Below are 21,060 nucleotides of genomic sequence, written 5' to 3'. Positions count from 1 at the left end.
CAGTACCTTTTCATGTACCTGTGGCTTCTGTATGTCTTCTTTGGAAAAATGTCTTTTCATATCCTCTATCCATATTTAAACTGGGTGATTTTTGCTGTTGAGTTATATGAGTTCTTTATACATTTTGGATCTTAACCCCTTATCAGATATATAATTTGCAAATATTTGCTCCATTCTGTAGATTGCCTCTTCATTTCGTTGGTTTCTTCTGCTGTTTAGGTGCTTTTTAGTTTGATGTAGCCCCACTTGTTTTTTACTTTTGTTCCCTTTGCTTTTTGTCAGATCCAAAAAAATTATTGCTAAGACCAGTGTCAAGGAAATTACTGTGTATGTTTTCTTCTAAGAGTTTTATGGTCTCAGGTCTACTAGTCCAGTCTTTAATCTAATTTTTGTGTATGGTGTGAGATAGTGGTCGTTCCCCAACACCACTTATTGAAGAGAGACTGCCCTTTTCCCATTGTATGTTCTTGGTCCTGTGTTGTAAATTAACCATATGCGTGGGTTTATTTCCGGGCTGTTTATTCCATTGATCTGTATGTTTTTATGCCAGTATCATACTGTTTTGATTACTATAGCTTTGTAATATAGTTTGAAATCAAGAAGCATGTGCTTTTAGCTTTGTTCTTTCTCAAGATTTCTTTGGCTGTTCAGGATCTTTTGTGGTTCCCCACAAATTACAGGATTATTTAACTTTTGTGAAAAATGCCATTTGAATTTTAACAGGGGTTGCACTGAAGATGTAGATTGCTTTGGTTAGTTCCTGCATTTCAATAGTATTCATCTCCTCCACAAGCACTGAATATCTTTCCACTTATTTGTGTCTTCAGTTTCTCTCATCAGTGTCTTAGTTTGCACTGTATAGGTCTTTCACCTCCTCATTAAATGTATTCCTAGGTAGTTTATTCTTTTTGATGCAATTGTAAATGGCATTGCTTTCTTCTTTTTCTGATAGTTGCTTATTGGTGTATAGAAATGCAACAGATTTCTGTGTATTGATTTTGTATCCTGCAACTTTACTGAATTTATTAGTTCTATTTTTTTTAAGAGTCTTTAGAGTCTTCTATACATATTATGTCATCCACGAACAGTGACAATTTTACTGCTTTCTGATTTGGATTTTTATTTTTCCTAATTGCCCTGGCTAGGGCTTCCAATATTACGTTGAATAAAAGTGGTGAGTGGCGGCATCCTTGTCTTGTTCCTGATCTTCGACGAAAAGCTTTCAGCTTTTCACCACTGAATATGATGTTAGCTGTGGGCTTGTCATATATGTCCTTCATTATGTTGAGGTACATTTCCTCTATACCCACCTTGTTTTTACCATAAATTGATGCTGAATTTGTCAAATGTGATTTTTTTGGCATCTACTGGATGATCCTATGAGTTTTATCCTTTTTTTTTGGTTAATGTGGCGGATCATATTAATTGATCTGCAGATGTTGAACCATTCTTGCATCCTTGGGGTAAATCTGACTCAGTCAGGGTGTATGATCCTTTTAATGTATTGTTGAATCCAGTTTGCTAATACTGATATTTTGTGGATTTTCACATCTATATTTATCAGGGATATTGGCCTTTAATTTTCTTTTCTTGGAGCATCCTTGTCTGGTTTTGGTATCAGGGTAATGCTGGCCTTGTAAAATGAGTTTGGAAGTATTCCCTCCACTTGTATTTTTTGGAAGAGTTTGAGGATTGGTATTAACTTTGGTATAATTCACCATTGAAGACATCTGGTCCTGGACTTCACTGGAAGGGTTTTGGTTACTGACTCAACATTCTTACTAGTAATTGGTGTGTTCAGATTTTCTATTTCCTCATGATTCAGTCTTGGTAGCTGTCCAACTTGTTGATGTACGGGGCTCATAGTAGTCTCTTATGATCCTTTGTATTTCTGGGGTATTGAGGTATAACATTTCCCCTTTCAGTTCTGATTTTAAGTCCTCATCTCTTTTTTTTTCCCTGAGTCAAGCAAAAGGTTTGTCAGTTTCATCTTTTCAAAAAGTAGCTCTTGGGTTTCATTGGTCTTTTCTATTGTCTTTTTAGCCTCTATGCCATTTATTTCCATGCTGATCTTTTTCCTTCTGTCTACTAACTTTGGGCTTTGTTCTTCTTTTTCTAGTTCCTTGAGGTGTAAAGTGAGGTCATGTGTTTGAAATCTTTGTTTCTTGATGGTAGGCATTGCTAAGAACTTTCCTCTTAGAACTACCCTTGCTGCATCCCATAAATTATGGTATGTTGTATTTCCATTTTCATTGTTCTTTTGATTTCTTTGACACATTAGTTGTTCAATAGGATGTTGTTTAATCCTCACATATTTGTGAAATTTTCCAATTTTCTTGTAACTTATGTCTAATTTCGTAACTAGTTAGAAAAGATGCTTTATATGGTTTTAGTCTTCTTAAATTTATTGAGACTCATATTTGTGGTATAACAGATGATCTCTCCTGGAGAATATTCCATGTGTGCTGGAGAAGAATGTGTATTCTCTTGCTTTGGGTGGAATATTCTATATATGTCTGCTGAGTCCATCTGGTCTAATGTGTCATTTAAGGCTGATGTTTCCTTATTTTCTGTCTGAATGAGCTACCCATTGGGGAAAGTAGGGTACTAAAGTCTCCTACTAGTAATTGTATTGCTACTTCTCCTTTTAGCTCTTTTACCATTTGCTTTATTCATTCACCCAACATAAGGGTACCTGAATATTTATTTACAAATGTTATATCCTCTTGTATATCCTCTTGTTGGACTATCACTATGTAATGCCTCTTTTGTTTGGTAACACTGAATACTATGCTATGGACAAAAAAAGGCATATGCCACTTTTAAGAGAGTAGCACTGAGAACATTTCTAAGTCATGAGCACTAATTGGAGAACAGCTGGTCAGGAAAGTGTAGTCCCAGAGGGACCTGCCTGTGCTCATAGTCTGCTGTGCAATCTCGGCCTAATTACCACTTTTCCAGGCCTGGGTTTACCCATCTTTTAAGATTAGAGGATTTTCCTCTTTTAAAATTCTATGAAGTACTACTTACTTTACAAACCTAGACTACCTGTGACAGATGGCATACTTAAGGAATTATTTTTAAAAAACCTCTTTTATTATCCCTTTCAAGAAATGCAAGCAGAGCCCTATATACCACGTGCACAAAGACCAGCCCTGTTTGTTTGTGCTGCCACCACAGCTGCAGAGAGGAATGTCAGGCAATTTTGTTTCAGTCTTTTTGATGGCTGCAGCAGGGAACATCTTTAGGCCAGCTTTAAAAAACTGAGTTAGGGTATAAATAAAACAGGAAACTGTATGCCCTTCATTAAGACTCCATTGGTGTTGCTGAGCTCCTGCTCCCAAAAGGGCCACTAACAGATGAATTTCTTGTATTGCTGAGAACAAGCCTCTCTCGTCTTCCAAATGCTTCATTTACTGAAACATAAATAAATGGTTAAGAAGCTACCAGATCAGAAAACTAAGAACCTATAATATAAAAAGAGACTAAAATGTAGACACGAGCAATGAGGTTCTCTACCCTGTGGTGGAGATTTTGTTTTGAAAAATATATATTTAGCACTTTATAAATGGGTAAGTAACCAGCTCAAAAGTCCAAGATAATGTTCTGAAGTTTTAACTATGTTTTAAATGGGTCCTCCTTTTTTTAATACTTTGTCCTGGATTTATCAAATCCACCTTGATAACTGATGTCCAAGCCCTTATAACAGTGACTCTGTCCTTCCCTTATTGTACTTCTGATTGTTTCCTACCTTCATCTTTCTCTGTATCATGATCAGACTAGAACTTTGTGGATTTAGGACCCCAGTGGAGGGAAGAATCATTAAGTAATAGAAGGGAACGGAGTGGCCCCCTTCAGGAAAGCTGGATTTTCTAGGAAGTAGTTGAAAAAAGGCAGATTTATTCACACTGGGAACTGGGAAGAGGAGGGCCATTCTTTGAGACCACACTATATATCCTTCCAGCTTTCCAATAAAATCTTTCGTTTTTAAAATTCAAATTTTGTCATAAAGATATTTAAAAATTACCTACATTTAAAGTGTGAAGACAAATTTGTGAACATGAACATTTCCAAATTACAATTTGATCTTATCTGTTTCCTAAGCAGACTGTACTAGAGGATGAACACTGGATCCACCTTTGTTATCTCCTTAATGTATTCAAGCCACAGATTCTACTACTTTATTAGCTCTTATAGAACTCATCCCGAAAAAGCAGGAAATTAAGATTCTTACCTGAAGAGATTGTGCTTATATCCCAGACCCGAAGCCCTTCTTTCTGACCTCCAAAAGCATAAATAAAGGGTAAATCAGGGCAACAGGAAGAACAGAAGAGAACTCCCTGAGAAGAGAATACAGAGTCAGTGATTTCAGTCTTTCTCAAGGCTCTTGCAAAGGTAGTTCACAGTCAAGTTGGAAGGGCTATCTCTATAATACAAAGCTGGACAAGTTCAGCATGATGGACATTCTGGGAGGACAGGTGTATGCTTTGACCACTCAGGTCTCTCATCTCCACTGTCATTCTAATAGGGATTTCCTAATTAATCGAATCTGCTAAATATTCCCATAATGATGCTGATACCAGATGTCATTATTCAATCATTTAAAATTTTTAACTTTATTACTAGATAACATTTGCATCATAGAAAATACAAAAAAGTATAAAAATCACTCTGAGATGACCAGCTGTTCATGTTTTGGGACAGGGTCTTCTAGATTTAAATATAAGCATTCAAAGACTTAAGTATTTAAATATATGCATGGAATGATGCTATAAAAACTGCTCTGTAACCTGCCTTTCCACAAATATTTATATATATACATACATATATACAATTTTAAACAGCTGTGTGCAGTGTTCTATGTCTGCAATTTAATTTTTATAATTTAGTGCCTGGCATACAGTATATGCTCAATAAATGAATTATTGAATTCCAGTTACTTCTAAAACTCTTGCTACTATGTAGTAATCAGTGTAGTAAGAACTAGTTATACAAAGAAGTAGGTGATAAACTGACCTCAACCACTATGGTGCCCTATAAAGGTTCAAGATTTCTGATTTTAAGGTTAAAAAATTGTGGAACTTACGGTTACCTGGGGGGAAAGGGGGAGAGGGCTAGTTAGGGAATTTGGGTTGACATGTACAGTGCTATATTTAATATGGATAACCAACAAGAACCTACTGTATAGCACAGGGAACTCTGCTCAGTATTATGTAACCACCTAAATGGGAAAAGAACTTGAAAAAGAACAGATACATGTGTATGTATAACTGAATCACTTTACTGTATACCTGAAACTAACATTGTTAATCAACTGTACTCCAATATAAAATAAAAAGTTAAAAAAAAAAAATGTGGCCATTCCACTTGTGTCCTTGAAAACCACCCCCTCATCATCCTTGTTTTCCCCAGCAACTGTTAATCATGTGAGTTGGAAAAGGAACCAGCTAGTCATTGATTTCTCCCCAAACTGTCCTAAGTTATAAAACTTCCACAAATTTGACTAAGCCCCAAATTAACCTCCCAACAAATCCATATTCTTTAGTGCAATGATTCCTAGAGAAAGACAAACGACAGATCAGAAACAAAAAAACCAAGATGCCCAGGGATATTCTTACCATTTTCATGTCCCTAGAGTGAACCAGGCTTGGCCTATCTCCTAATATGTCCCAGATCTTCACATACTTGTCCGCTGATGCAGTCACAAGACAGCCCTTGATTTGACTACTTAGATCAAGACCTAGACGAAGATAAGTTCAGAGACTCTCACTTTGAAATAAATTTACTTCATCATAGGTTAATAGAGACGAAAGAAACAGTATTCTTGCTCACCAGAAATTTCATCATTGTGTGCATTAAGTGTAAAAATTGGCTTATCTGAACGTGCATCCAAATTATATACAAAGCCGTCATCTGTACTGGCCTGGAAAGAGTAAAAGATGGGCAAGGTAATATTACATGACAATAAAATTTAGCAATGGGTAAATAGTATAAATCATTGTGAAAATCAGCTATGTACCTGACTTACCTGAAGAGCTTATTACAAATTAACATGGACATAAAGAATTTACTTGTGGATAAGCTGAGTTGGTTCTTACAAGGACTAGTTTAGCTAACATGTCTATTAGGCAGTTGGATATGAGTATGAAGCTGTGGTAGTGATACAGACTGCAGAGATATGGAAGCACAGAGGCAGAAGTTACATCCATTGAGAACAGAGGGGATACACCCCGGGAGCATATAATTAAGAGCACTGTGTTGAGGACAGAGACCTGGAGAGCACAGCCACTTACGGTAGAGGCTGAGGAGGAGCTCACAGAAGTAAGAATCAAAGAGGGAGGAGGGAATAACAATGTTAAAGAAGCCAAGGAAAGAGGGGTTCTGAAGAAAGGAGCGACAATGCTGTCAATATTTTGGCAAAGAGATTTAATCAGATAAGGACTGAAAGGCAGATTACAGTTCCACTTTGAAGAAAGGAAGAGAAAATTTTCAAGGAATTAAGAGACCTAGTCAAGGACAGGAGACAGAAACTTGAGCCTATATACAGGCCAAGGGCAATAGCCAGGACAGGAAAAAGGGAGGGGAAAAAAGGACAACTGATGCAGTCTTGAAGGTGGAGCTGCAGATGGGTATAAAAACAGAAGAGGGAGATCCCATCCTTTGAGACTGGAGGGAAAGAGGTAAGCCATTTTGATTACTTTCCATTTCCCTAAATATTTGTGAATTTAGTACTGATAACCATTTGTTAGCAAATAACCTCAGGAAATATGTGTGCCTGCCTGCTGAGAGCCAAAGTACAGTCAGTACAACATTCAAATATAACGGGGACTTCACTCCTGGTAACTGTAAGATGAAATCTGGCTTAAGGGAGCTCAGCTGGGAACTGCATGCAACTCCACACAGAGGAGATTAAATGTTCCCACAAGTGCAGGAAACTTATTAAAATTGTTCACATATTTTAAGTAAGTTGTTTTTTAAAGAATTCCTTTCCTCATTTACAAAGCACTACGTATTTGCTTTAGGAAAATTAGGCAATATATGGATGTATCACAATTTCTCTAATTAATCTTCCCTTCTGGATAAAAGCTGGGATTTTATTTTTCCATGGATTGAAATGTCAGTGGCATCTTTGGATCCTACGTGGAAAACTGTTATCCTACAGATATCAAGGGTATTTACAAAATGATCGTAAACTTTCCATCTGGGAGATGGTGGTATATTAAGTGCTATATTAATTAAATAGGCTAGCATTTGCATCACTGGAGCTCCATTTAAGTACTAACATATAAATAAAGGAATTTTTTTTTGGACTGCTTTAACCATTAAAAAACATAAAAAGAATATTAGTCATGCTTAGTATTTCAAAGTAATTTTAAAATGATCAACTAATTACAACTAATAAAATGTGACACTTTGGAATGATTGGAAATTAGCAAAATCATTTACATGTTTACTGTCTTTTTGTGGCAAATCCACTGTTCTCTTATTAAAAATATCTTTTTGTTTTTAAAGAAAACCCAAACCCAAATACTTCACACTGTTAATACAGAAAAAGCTTTTCAGAGATTCTCTCTACAATGGAAGTAAAGAAAAAAGGTCATTAATAACCTGATAAACGAACAGTGATATGCACACTCTTACCAAAAAATGACAAGGTGAAAAGTGATTCCAAGTCACTCTCTCGATCTGCCCACTGAATCGCCACATTCGATGGCTTTCCTCTGGACTTCGGCAGTCATACAAAGCCACCGACCTGGACGTGTTCAGACAAAGTTAGGGTTTTAAGAGTTCAATTTTCCTGTATGTTTTAGTTTATTTTTAATGAAATGGTAATAAAACAACACCATGAAATCAAGATCCAATTATTTAAAGCCTATTTTAAGTAGAAAAATCAACTCATCTAAAAGTAGAAGAGTTGATTTTTACTAATTGGTGGACTCTGGTCCTGTCACTTGAAGACACTGGTAGCTCTGGATGTCACAGTGGCCTTGACCTCCCCCAGACTGAATCCTCTACTTCCAAGATGAATCCTCTCTATTTCCAAAAGAATGGGACAATTTCTAATTTCCCCTTCCCCAGTAGTGCTCAGAGCCAGATAACTCACATCTCAGCCACATTTACTCTTTACAAGCAGGCTACTGTGTTGGGGGAACTGATAAATAGACTTTTGCAATTTTTGCATGAATCCCAACTAAAAAATGTAAATATAGGACTCTTCAAAAGGGTAAGGAATCAAAATAAAGACTGCAAGTTGGTTTCTGTTTCTACTAGCTACCTCCCCTACCTTCAGACCCAATCTGTAAAAAGCACACATATGACTGGAAACCCCCCTGTGGTTGGCCATAGTGGTCCCAATTCTTCACCTCTCCCTACATCCATGCCCTCTGTCAGTGATTTGACAGTTCCTCCCCTAAAGGCAGAGTTCATTTCCCACTCCATGTGATGTCTGTTTTGGCCAAGAGTAAGACAGACGTGTATTAGGTCTGAGCCCAGGTCTTAAGAGGCCTTGGTGTCTCTGCTTGTACTCCTGACCAACACGTGTGGGCCAGCCCGCTGGTCCCAGGAAGATGTGAAACACAAGGAGGAGAGCCAGGTCTCCGGGCCCAGCCTGAACAAGCCAAGATTAGCAGAGCTACCAGTTGAATCTAGCCTCGATTAGCTCAACCCTGCAGGTGATAAGAAATAAATGTTCACTGCTTTAAGTCACTGAATTTTGGGATGGCTTATTTCACAGCAATGTCTAACTCATACACCCTCTAAAAAAATCAAAGTAGTTGCTAGTTAGGAACTACATTATAACAGAACCATATTCCCTTGCAGATTGAAAGGATCAAGTTGAAAGGACAAATAAGTACTCCTATAAATTTAAACACACAGAAGCCTCAGTAATAAATTCTACCTGAGCATCAAGTGACACTTTCTGAATTAGTTCAAGAGGATAAAAACGACAGCAATAATTCCTGAAATGCTTTCTTACTTATCATATGATCCAGAAATCAGAGTCTGTGCTTCAAATGGATGAAACTGGAGAGTCTGGACCTAAAAAGAAGAAACATAAATGAATAGATCAATGTTTGTTTTGGTTTGGTAAAACTGCCTTATACTTGGTGAAATTCAATTTGGCAGTGTTTCTACAGGTTTTTCCCTTTGAAATGTGGTTCTGTAGTAACATCTGTTTAATTCTTTAACCCCATTTGGTGACTGATACCCCTTCATCCCTTTTTAGGAGCCTCTGTAAAAATGCTGCAAAGCACTAATGTTCCTAGTCACTTCACCTTTCTGCACCCATTTTTGCATCTCTCAGGTGGGTCATTATAACTATCACAAAGGGCTCTGTGAAGGATCCAGTGAGATAGCATGTCAAAGCACTTTGTAATTCACAAAAAGCCATATATAAATGTTTGGGATTATTTGTAGTCAATATATGTCTCAGATTCTTTAGAGTCCCTTTTGTCCATTAAGTCACCATACCTTGTCTGTATGTACGGCAAGGCTGGCTGCTGGTCTCCCCAAGGACATATCCCACAGAACAACAGTGTTATCAGCTGATGCGCTGGCCAGCACATTTCTGAGAAAGGAGGAGACAAATCGGGTAACCTTTTAAAAATCAAGAGGATTACATGTAAGAGTTCCATTTACAATACCATCAAAAAGAATAAGATACTTAGGAATAAATTTAACAAAAGAAAAGCAAGATTTTTAATATACTGAAAACAAAGATTGTTGAAAGAAATTAAAGAGTATCTAAATTAATGGAAGGTCATTTCATGCTCACGGACTGGAAGGCTTGACATTAAGACAGAAATATTGCCAGCTACAGACTGATTTATAGATTCAACCACAATCCCAGCTGACCCTTTTGCAGAAAACTGAATGCTGGTTTTAAAAATTGATATGGATATGCAAGGAACCCAGACTAGTCAAAATAATCTTGAAAAAAGGAGAGCAAGTTGAAAAGTTCAGTTCCTGATTTCAAAACTGACTGAAAAACAACAGTAATCGTAACAATGTGGTACTGGCATAGGACAGACATACAGAACAGAAAAGTCCAGAATTAAACCCTCAAATTTACGTTCTTATGTTCACTGGTTTTTGACAAGGGTGCCAAGAGTATTTATTCTTTGTTCAATGGGGAAAAAAACAGTATCTTCAACAAATGACTCAGGGTCAACTGGATATTCTACAGCAAAAAAATGAAGATAGAGCCCCACCTCACACTATACACAAAAAGGGATTCAAAATAGATCACAGGTCTACTAAACATAACAGCTAAAACTCTAAAGCACTCAAAAAAACCCCAAAATACCCCAGGTATAAATCTTCATGACAATGGGTTAGGCAATGGTCTTAGATATGACACCAAAAGCAAAAACAAAAGAAATAAACTGGGTATCATCAGCAAGAAAACTTTTGTGTTGCAAGTAAGACTACCAAGAAAGAGAAAAAACCACCCACAGGAGAAAATGTTTGTTAGTCATATATGTGATAAAGTGCTTGTATCTAGAATACACAAAGAACTCTCAACCAAAAAATAAAAAGACAAACCCAATCAGAAGATGGGCAAAGGATCTGAACAGACATTTCTCCAAAGAAGATATACAAATGGCCAATGAGCATGTGAAAAGATGCTCAACACCATTAGTCATTAGGGAAATGAAAATCAAAAAAATGGGATACCACTTCATACAGGATCTCTATAATGAAAAAGATAGACAAGGGCTAGCAAGATGTAGAGAAACTGGAACCCCCCTACATTGCTGGTGGGAATGTAAATGGTAGAGACACTACCACATGACCTAGCAATTAAACTCTTAGGTATGTATCCAAGAAAATGAAAACATATGTCCATGCAAAAACTTGTTCATGAATGTTCACAGCAGCATTATTCATAATAGGCAAAAACAAACTAAATGTCCATTAACTGGTGAATGGATACACAAAATGTGGTATATCCATACAAGAGAATATTATTCAGCAATAGAAAATGAGGTACTGATATTCGCTGCAACATGGATGGACCTTGAAAACATTATGCTAAGTGACAGAAGCCAGATACATATGGCCATGTATTATATGATTCCATTTCTAGGAAATGTCCAGAATAGGCAAATCCACAGAGACAGAAAGCATATGAGTAGCTACCAGGGGCTGGAGGGACAGGAGAACGAGGAGTGACTGCTAATGGGTATGGCATGGCTTTTGGACTGATGAAAATGTTATGGAATTAGACAGTGGTGACGGCTACATAACTTTGTGAATATACTGAAGACTACTGAATTATATACTTTAAAATAGTGGATTTTATGACGTGTACTTGCTAGGTCATATATTATGAATTACATCTCAACTGTTTTTTTCTTCCTTAAAAAAGAGCATTAAATGCTATTAACAGAAAAAACCCAATATGTCTACCTCTTAGGGATCAAGCACTAATAATGTAGTTCTACAGTGGAACACAGGCTTTAGGGCCCAGAAAACCTGAAATGGAGTCTTGGTGCTGCCACTTGCCTGCCAACGAGAATGAAACAACCAACCTCAAAGAGCTGCTATGCAAGAACCTGGCTGAGTAACTGGGACATAGCAGGCCCTTGATAAATGTTAGCTGCCTCCTAAAACTACAGATACTCCTGAAATTGAAAGCTCATTCTTCAACATCGAACTTTAACATGGCTCAACACAAAATTAGGCCATTAGTGACAGTAATGGTTTTGTTCAGAAAACCAATATACTGTTGAAATAAAATGCTGATGGACTCATTTTCAGATATTATTTCCTCAATAAATTACTTCCATTATACAAACTACTTTCAGTTTTGTAACTCACATTTCGGTGATATATGCAAGGTCTCTTAGGAGGATCATGTATATTCAGGTCATGCTAGCTTTTTTCTACCATTAAGTCCCACATACAGGTCACAATGTTTTAAGTCCTTAGCATTTTATAAATTAAATATTAATTTAAATTCCCAGTAACTAGTTTATTTATATTCTATGTCTCCCAACAGCAAAAAGTTAAAATTCCACAGTACATTTTTCATCCCAGGCATTCCAAAAATATCTGAGATTCCTCCCACATTAAAGTTCTTATTGTATGAGGCGAAAAAAACAAAAACAAAACTTCTGAACACTACAACCGCAAGAAGAGCACTCCAACAAGAGTATGAATTAGCAGAGAACATGCATTTTTTTTTCCTGGGAGGATTTTACTAGAAACTAAGGGCCCCACCAGTAACAAGGTCAACATGTTATTCCTCACCATAATCCTGAACTCTGTGCACCAGAGTATGGGACATGTTTTAAAGCATACTGCACCTTTTCAGTAAAGAAAGGGGAAAGGAGAACGAAGATCTAAAATAAGATTGAGAAAGGAGAGTGAAGGAGCAAAGAAATCTGTGGCACTGAAGTCAGAGAGATGCGAGTGCAGATGGGGACGGAAGGGAGTACAGGTGCTGATAAGGGTCTAAATGGAAGTAGGGAATTGTGGCTGGGGAAAGGAATTGATGAGTCAGTTGGAATACTGACGAGAGGTTGTTCCATTAGAAAGAACTTTCAGTTGCTCAAAGTAACAGTTGCTATATAAGAATTTATATATAAAATTGGGTTTCTAAAAGCATGGTACACTCATTATTATATCTCTTATTTATCTCTCCATTCATCAGGATCAGGGCCAATTCAAGCAAAACCCAAACAACTGCCTGTAGCCCGGCAGCAAGAGGTTCATCTGGGGAAGCTTTGAAAATAAAAACAAAAACACCAACAGATTCTTGGGCCCCTTGCTCCAGAACAACTGACTCAATCTTGGGGGATTAGAGACTGGGAACTTGTACCTTAAAGGGTTACCCAGAAGTTTCTGATTTGCAGCTATGTTTGGGAAATACTAACCTAAACAACTTTCTCAGGTCCATTTCCCCAAATAGTCGTAACTCTGAAGAGGTCTGAACACAAACAAGATAGGATATCCTTCAGTTAAGCCAGCACTCTGGGATCTTCCTTAGAATGCTCATAATTATAAAGTGTCCAGTGTAACAGAAATGCTTTAAAAAAAAAGTGCCCTGGGTAATCCAGTTTGTTCTTACTCCCCTTAAGTAAGCTGTACTCAACCTAATGCTTACCTCCCTTGCCTTAGCAGCCCCTCAAACCAACTACACTATTAGGAAAATGGCCCCTTTGCAGTAATTGTTGTTTAAGTATGAAAAATATGTGGATGACATGCAAAAGAATTAAGGTGAACCCTTACCTTACACAGTATAGAAAAATTAACTCAAAATAGATCAAAGACTTAAACTTAAGAGCTAAAACTATAAAACTTTTAGGGGAAAATCTTCATGACAATGGATTTGGCAATGATTTCTTGGCTATAATACTAAAAGCACAGGCAACAAAAGTAAAAATGAACTGTACTACATCAAAATGAAAAACTTCTGTGCATCAAAGGACACTTCAATAGAGTTAAAGGCAACCAATCGAATGGGGGAAAATACTGGCAAATCATAAATCTCATAAGAGATTAACATTCAGAATATATAAAGAACTCACACAACAACAAAAAACCAAACAACCAATTGAAAAATGGACAAAAAGACTTGGATAGACATTTCTCCAAAGAATATATAAAAATGGCCAATAAGTACTTGAAAAGATGATCAACAGCACTAATCATTAAGGAAATGCAAATCAAAACTGCAATGAGGGCTTCCCTGGTGGCGCAGTGGTTAAGAATCCGCCTGCCAATGCAGGGGACACGGATTCAAGCTGTAGTCCGGGAAGATCCCACATGCCGCGGAGCAACTAAGCCCGTGCGCCACAACTCCTGAGCCTGCGCTCTAGAGCCCACGCGCCACAACTACTGAGCCCACGCGCCACATCTACTGAAGCCCGCACACTCTAGAGCCCATGCTCTGCAACAAGAGACGCCACCGCAGTGAGAAGCCTGCGCACCACAACGAAGAGTAGCCCCTGCTCGTGGCAACTAGAGAAAGCCCACGCACAGCAACGAAGACCCAACACAGCCAAAACTAATAAATAAATAAAAATAATAAATAAATTTATATAAAAAAACTGCAATGAGATACTGCATCACACCTGTTTGGATGGCTATTATGAAAACAACAATAACAAAAACAGAAGGTATCAAGTGATGGAGAGGATGTGGAAAAACTGGAACCCTTGTGCACTGCTGGAGGGGAGGTAAATGGTGCAATTGCTGTAGAAAACAGTATGGTGGTTCCTCAAAAAGGTAAACATAGAACTACCATTAGATCCAGCAATTCCATTTTTGGCTATATATTCAAAAGAACTGAAAGCGGGGACTCTAACAGATACACATAAACCCACGTTATTTATATCTGTGTCAATAACAGCAGCATTATTCACAAAAGCCAAGAGGTGGAAGCAACCCAGGTGTCCATCAACAGATGGATAAACAAAATATGGCATATACGTACAATGGAATATTATTCAACCTTAAAAAGGAAGGAAATACTGCCACATGCTACAACTTTTGCTAAGTGAAGTAAGCCAGTCACAAGAGGACAAATACTGTATGATTCCACTTATAACGGAGACGCAAGAGGGAGGAGATATGGGGATGTATGTATATGTATAGCTGATTCACTTTGTTATAAAGCAGAAACTAACACACCATTGTAAAGCAATTATACTCCAATAAAGATGTTAAAAAAAAAAAAAAGAGGTACCTGGAGGAGTCAACTCATAGAGACAGAAAGTAGAACGGTAGTTACTAGGGCCTGGGGGGAGCAGGAAATGGGGAGTTACTGTTTAATGGGCATATATAGTTTCAGTTCTGGAAGATGAAAAGGTTCTGGAGTTGAATGGTGGTAATCGTTTTGCACAACAATGTGCAAAAATGTCCAATGAACTGTATACCTAAACGTGGTTAAGATGGTAATGTAATTTATATATAACAAATAAAAAAAAAAAAAAAAAAAATATATATATATATATATATATATATATATATAAAGAACACATGGATGAGATGTGAAAACTAAATGAAGTGAGAAAAACGTCTTCCCTGAAGAAACAATTCTACTGCACCACTGGCACTGCAGTACCTACTGCTTTTTCCCAGTGGTGTTGGAGAGGAGGGCACTTGGTCCCCAAATATGTAATGAGCATCTACTAAGTGAAGAGCTGGCAGGTGATGCTGGGGGGTGCAAGGATACAGACAGCAGAGCTCCTGCCTTCCAGCAGCTTGTACTGCAGGAAAAGAAAATAAAACATGGACACAAAGATGTGAAACTCATAATGTAGAGAGATAAGTGTAGACAGGAGGTAAAATCACGCTGGTTACCGTCTTTAACAGTCCTGCAAATGGTATTTTTTACCTGATCAGCTTATTCCAAGAAAGGTCAAGGACAGCATCGGTATGCCCATCTGCTGAGGAATTCTGTAATAATTGTTTAATTACTTTTGGTATTAAAGTACACCCCCAAATAGAACTGGTATATTAATTTGAAAGATTCTTTAAACCTTATTTTGATTTTAAGTAAACTTGCCCAAATATCTAGGGAAAGAAACACCTTTTCCTCCTCTTACTTGAGAGACGTGATAAATGTTCTTTACAGGGAAGAAACTATAGTAGTTCTTAACCTAGGTGCTATAATTCTACAAGTCAATCCTCACCCCACCCATCTCTCCCCCACCAAAAACCTGACAGTTTTCAAAGCTACAGGAATACATGGATATTTAGAATTCAACGTACTCAAGGCTAAATAGAAACATTTTAAAAGTTCAAAAATAGCATTTTAGTGTGAATAGCTACTCTCTATGAAGGAAGATCATAACCTTAAGAGTAATTTGTTTTGTGTAAGGATGGATAACGTGCCAGTGGAGGTTTTATATAATCAGAAGTCAATTTTTCTTTGGATGGGCTTTTCAAAACTAGAAACTAGAGTAACTTCATAATTACCTGTCCTATTTCACCAAAAGTGTCTAACTGAAAAAGTGCATGTTCCCATCTCCCGTCCCCAGCCCCACAAACCTCTGTTTGTCATCAGAGTTTAAATATCTATTAGCTTGTTTACCTTCTTTCCTTTCTTTTTCTTCTTTTTTGATAGCTTACTTCCAAGTGTAAAGACTGGCTCCAAAGAGTCCACTATATCAAGGTCCCACACTTCAATAACGGGGGTCATGTTTCCCACAGCAATGTAATTTCCTACAGGAGGAGATGATATACTTACGATTTAAAATACAACTCCTAATGAAACACATTACACTTCAGATTAACTGAGTCATGGCTTAGAGCAGCTTCTCTCAAACTTTCGTATGTGTGTACACCACCTGAATGTTGTTAAAATGCAGGTTCAGTTTCAGGTCTTGGGTGGGGCCCCAAAACTGCATTTCTAACTGGCTCCTAGGTGATGGCAATGTTGTACTGCCGTCCTCAGACCACAATTTGAATAACAAGGGCCTCCCGGTCCCAGGGTCCTCACTTACGTAATGAGAAAACCCTTCCTACCTTCGTAGACTGTTGTGAGGATGAGGATTTGATTAGATCATGAATGTGAACAAGCTTTGCAAACAAGATGTAAGGTATGAGTATTAACAGTTTTTATCCTTGTTAAGAAGTATGCAGGGGCAACTAGTACTGTGCAGCTATGGCCAAAGGAACTAACACGAGAGTCCAATTCTTTCTTCATTTTGGTTTACCTTGATGTTTTCTGAAAAGGGTCATGCACTAAACTCTAGCTGGTAACATCAGACACACCATGCCAGTTTATAGGTTTGGGTTTTTAGGAGACCTTCACACAGTTCTGCAGACCCAAAGCTTCCAGGCCCTGTCCTTCTGCCTATAGTGGAGCAGCAACCTCCTTAGCCTGTCCAAAGTCTGGAGACACACAGACCCAAAACAATTAATTGATTGTGTTTAGAGAACTATATAACTTCATAAAATAACATTAACTTCATAAAACATCAATAATTATGAAAACATTCATACAAAATAGGTAACTTATGTGGCTAGGAAAAACGCATAGGAGTAGAACCATTGAGCAATCTCAAGTTTTCTAATTACCAGTTGAATCATCCGGGCTAGGATCAAAATTCAGCCATTCCACACTCAAAGGGTATGCAGACAACAGGATATCATGGTGGACATAAAAAGAATCTTCTTCTTGATTATAAACTGAGAAGATTGGGAAAAGAGACTTTATTACATCAGAATAAGAAATCATATCCCACTCAAAAGAAAAGATTCTCCCTTTTAAACCTACGGGAGACACTTGCTTAAAGTGAGACATATTTTGTGACATTAAAGACATTCCAAAGTATTTATTGCTAGGCAAAAATTTTTCATGTCAAATATATTCCCAGCACCTGGTGTGCCCCAAAAGGGAACAGGAACACTGAGAGAGAATTGACATCTGCCTGAATACTCCATCTGCATGTTCCCCAGCTAATATGGTCCTACCTTCTGGTTCACCAATTATAGAAAACAAACGAGGTCTCCATAAGAAGTACTTCATTATTATTTTATCTTTTAAAGGTCTATCTGGTCATAAGTAAAGAAGAACAAATCAGCACTGGAGAGAAATAACTCATTTTAGAAGTCTAAATGCCTCTCAAAAATTGCTTCTTTAATATTTATTGTTAAAATCAATAAGAAGCCTTTTAAAAATTATATAATGAAACACTGATAAAAATAGAGCCCAAGTAGTCAGAAATTTCCCCCAATATGTTTTTTACTAGAAAGAAGCAATGTTAAGATAAGCTAAGGATTTTTAAAAAATTCTTCAGACCACTGCATCTGGGACAGATCTTGGGATCAGCAGATTCCATGTAATGCTCTATCACATCACGTTATGGTAAGAATGTGTTCAAAATGATTGGGTTGTGGCCCTGCAAGAACCTCAACTATGGTCAATGTACTCAGCTTACATTTTAAATAAAAATGATGATGATGCCTTAAAATAATCTTCTTTTAACCATGTCAGATTATTATTCAGATTTGATTTAGAGTGCAATTTTGAAATTACTCTTGAACAGAGATACACTAGGTAATCTGGAGATTCACACCAAATCCAAGTAAAATATATCATTAATGACCTAACCTAGAACAACGTAGGAATACAACTGCTTTGCTTCAACTTCTCAGCTCCTGTCTAAGGCTCACGAGATTCAAAGGAATGACTACAGTAAATTCTCAAATAAGAATGCATAAAAATCAACGATGACAAACCGTAATAGTTGCAATTTTTTGAAACTAGAATTGGTCTTTTAAAAATTCCATCATCATGGTTTACATTTGAAATATGTAAATAGTTCAAAGATAATTAGGAGAATAACTTCACATTGACGTATTTGCTATTTAAAGCCTTTTTGACTTTATGAATAGATCACAATGGGCCATGGAATAAAAATGGCCTGATAGGCTTCCTGAGGGCAGTCTTGAAGAAATCCAAGCTAAAAAATGGAGTAAAACATTAAACCCAAGGGTTTTAATTTTCAAACTGTGTAACTGTGTTTCCTATAAGAAAAGGCATTAGCCTATTAATCTCTTTAAAGCTTCAAAATTTTAAGACAGATGAACAGAAGAGTGTTGGGGAAGGAGAGTATATGGGCACGAATGGACCTGTCCGAGGACGTGTGCACACAGGAAGGGGCAAAAAAAAGAAAAAGGGAAAATATGGAGGCAGAATATTCCAGATATCTTAAAGGTCTATTTTAAGAAAATAGTCATTAATGTTTGTTGAATTAATAAGTATCAACATTAAGATATATCTGATTTAAGAATTCCAATAAAAAAGAAAAATTCAAATCATTGCCTACTTCAGATTCAAAGTATAGCTGACCCTTGAACAATGCAGAAGTTAGGGATGCTGACCCTCTGCACAGTAGAAAATCCCTGTATAACTTATAGTCCACCCTCTGTATCCCAACCAAACTCGCATCGTGTAGTACTGTAGTATTTACTATTAACAAAAGTCTGCATATAAGTGGATCTATGCAGTTCAACCCCGTGCTATTCAAGGTTCAACTGTATTCACCTCTGGCTTTAGTGCAAACATTCTCTGCACCGAGAAAGGTGACCAAAATGTTTTGGTCTCTGAAGAAAAATGTGGGCCTCTATGCTGAAGTTTTACGAAAAGAATAAAATGTTTTGCAAAAGGGGATCTATTTGAAATGACTCTGAAAAAAAGCAGGATAAATTATATTGAGTGTAATCTTTGCCACATAAAGAAAAAGCAGCCAGAAAGCAAACTGGAGTAAAGAGCCAGGGTAAAAAGTTACCCCACGCTAATGAGATTATAATTTTTTCTTGCATTTTAAAATAGTTTTACTTCCAGGTTTTCTCCATTGAGGGGAAAAAGTTAAAAACTGGCAAAAATGTTTAAACAAAAGATTTAAAAAACCCAGTTAGAATCTTCCAGGTGACCTATTTCCATAAGTAAAGTCAAGTACCAAACTAACATATTGGACTACACATGCCCAGGCACAATAACCAGGAAGTCTGATTTAACTACGTAACCAACTTAAAGGAAATACAGAAGGATCTCGTGCTTAGAAATCCATAATAGTTACTATGATGGTTATTTTAGTTATCACTTAAGTAGAAAACCTTTTAGTAAGGGATGTATCCCACTTACCATGTACCTCTAAATTGCACTGGTCCTGTTCAGCTCTGCCACAAACTATGAGATTGTCATTGGGCTTAATCAAGAAATCTTCACGTTCGTACTGCTCCTAAGTGGAGAGAGAAAAAGTCACTGACTAGAATCAGATATTTGGGAAGGTTTTTCAAACACTTAAGGGGCATAATTAGAAAAGCCATATAGATATTTACCGTATCTTTCAGAGTAACATAAGGATCTTGATCATTACTCCCATAGACTGTAAGACCCAAAAGAGATTCACCAAGAGTTTCAGTATCTGTAAGAATTCATAAAACAAAATGAATAAAACAGTCATTTTGACAAAAGCATTTTTCCTAAGGCATCCCATCTTTAGACTTAGATCCAACCATCTATTTCATAACACTGGATCATCCACAATTGGGAAAGGAAATAGTGGATAATAATAAATAGGAGTTTAAAAGCCATTTATATTTGGCCCTGGAATGCACATCTGATAGTCTTGGAATACACAATCTTCCATTAAAAGAATCAAATCAAACCAAGAAACTCCCTTTTAGAAAATGTTAGAACTCTACTCAGATCCTCTAGTTTGCTCTTTGTAATCATTGTTCAAAAGTGCTAGAGAGAGGTGGCCTCGCAGACCTGGAAATAAACAGGTCCCTAAAACACTGGTATCAACACAATGAATTAAGGGTTGCTTGGTCAAATAAAATTGAAAAATAATGAGTCTCATAAAGTTAAGTAGGTTTCTTTATTGCAAGATGTCTCATAACCACTGATATGCCAACTTGCCTAATGAATCTGAAAGAGAGGATACTACATGCCCTTTTCACCAAACTTATGGCATTCTTTTACGGCATGTCTGCAAAGATGACATAGAGTAGACCCCGAATAACATGAAACTCAGAAGAAGGAAGATGCTCTTAATTTTCAGGAGAAGCTACTTTAAGGAGGCAGGGCTAATACGTCTTAAACATCTGACAGGCAACAGAGAGGGGAATTTCTACTGGATGAGAAAGACAGAGTCAATACTCTGCAGGGTATAGAGAGTTTCCGGGAGCAGTGTCTGAATGGCTTTTCTCCAGGCTGGTTAGCACTTCTTTCTCTGTATTCCCATGGCCTCTGTCCTAGTAGGATGGAAGCCAACCCAGAGGGACCCATAACCCAGAGTCCAATGGAAAAAACTATCCCCTGCATCTAGTGAAGTGCACTGAAAAGCATGAAGGCTTTAGAGCCAGAGAATGTTCAAACCCCAGCTCCATTAATCACCAGCTGCATGATACTGGCAAAGTTATTTCATCTCTGTAAGCCTGTTTTCTCTTCTGTAAAATGCAGGTAATAATTCCTCTCTCATTGCAGGTAAAGAAAAATGAATTACAGATTATCATAACCACTACTTGCAATAAAACATACCATACTAACATTTTTTTGTTTTTTAAATCTTTTTTTTTTTTTTTTTTTTTTTT

The 21,060-nt window shown here is 37.2% G+C and overlaps 1 protein-coding gene across 1 annotated transcript in view; it reads right to left on the bottom strand.

The window, feature by feature from the left end:
* Window positions 1-951: 951 nt before the first annotated feature.
* The window catches only part of PWP1 (PWP1 homolog, endonuclein), a 23,061-nt gene continuing 2,952 nt past the window's right edge, over window positions 952-21,060 (bottom strand). The window contains exons 4-15 of the mRNA XM_029206109.1: window positions 19,804-19,889; window positions 19,607-19,703; window positions 17,035-17,145; window positions 16,046-16,176; window positions 15,347-15,408; window positions 9,472-9,568; window positions 8,978-9,039; window positions 7,642-7,753; window positions 5,833-5,923; window positions 5,619-5,740; window positions 4,235-4,340; window positions 952-3,416 (exon numbers count right to left, since the gene is read on the bottom strand). Of these exons, the coding sequence (XP_029061942.1) occupies window positions 3,307-3,416; window positions 4,235-4,340; window positions 5,619-5,740; window positions 5,833-5,923; window positions 7,642-7,753; window positions 8,978-9,039; window positions 9,472-9,568; window positions 15,347-15,408; window positions 16,046-16,176; window positions 17,035-17,145; window positions 19,607-19,703; window positions 19,804-19,889 (1,187 nt within the window). The 3' untranslated portion in view covers window positions 952-3,306. The remainder of the gene's footprint in view (window positions 3,417-4,234; window positions 4,341-5,618; window positions 5,741-5,832; window positions 5,924-7,641; window positions 7,754-8,977; window positions 9,040-9,471; window positions 9,569-15,346; window positions 15,409-16,045; window positions 16,177-17,034; window positions 17,146-19,606; window positions 19,704-19,803; window positions 19,890-21,060) is intronic.

The sequence above is a fragment of the Monodon monoceros genome, unplaced genomic scaffold (assembly GCF_005190385.1).
Source record: "Monodon monoceros isolate NGI ecotype Baffin Bay Population unplaced genomic scaffold, NGI_Narwhal_1 Super_Scaffold_6, whole genome shotgun sequence".
Taxonomy (NCBI): Eukaryota; Metazoa; Chordata; class Mammalia; order Artiodactyla; family Monodontidae; genus Monodon; species Monodon monoceros.
This window is presented reverse-complemented; position numbering and strand designations above follow the sequence as displayed.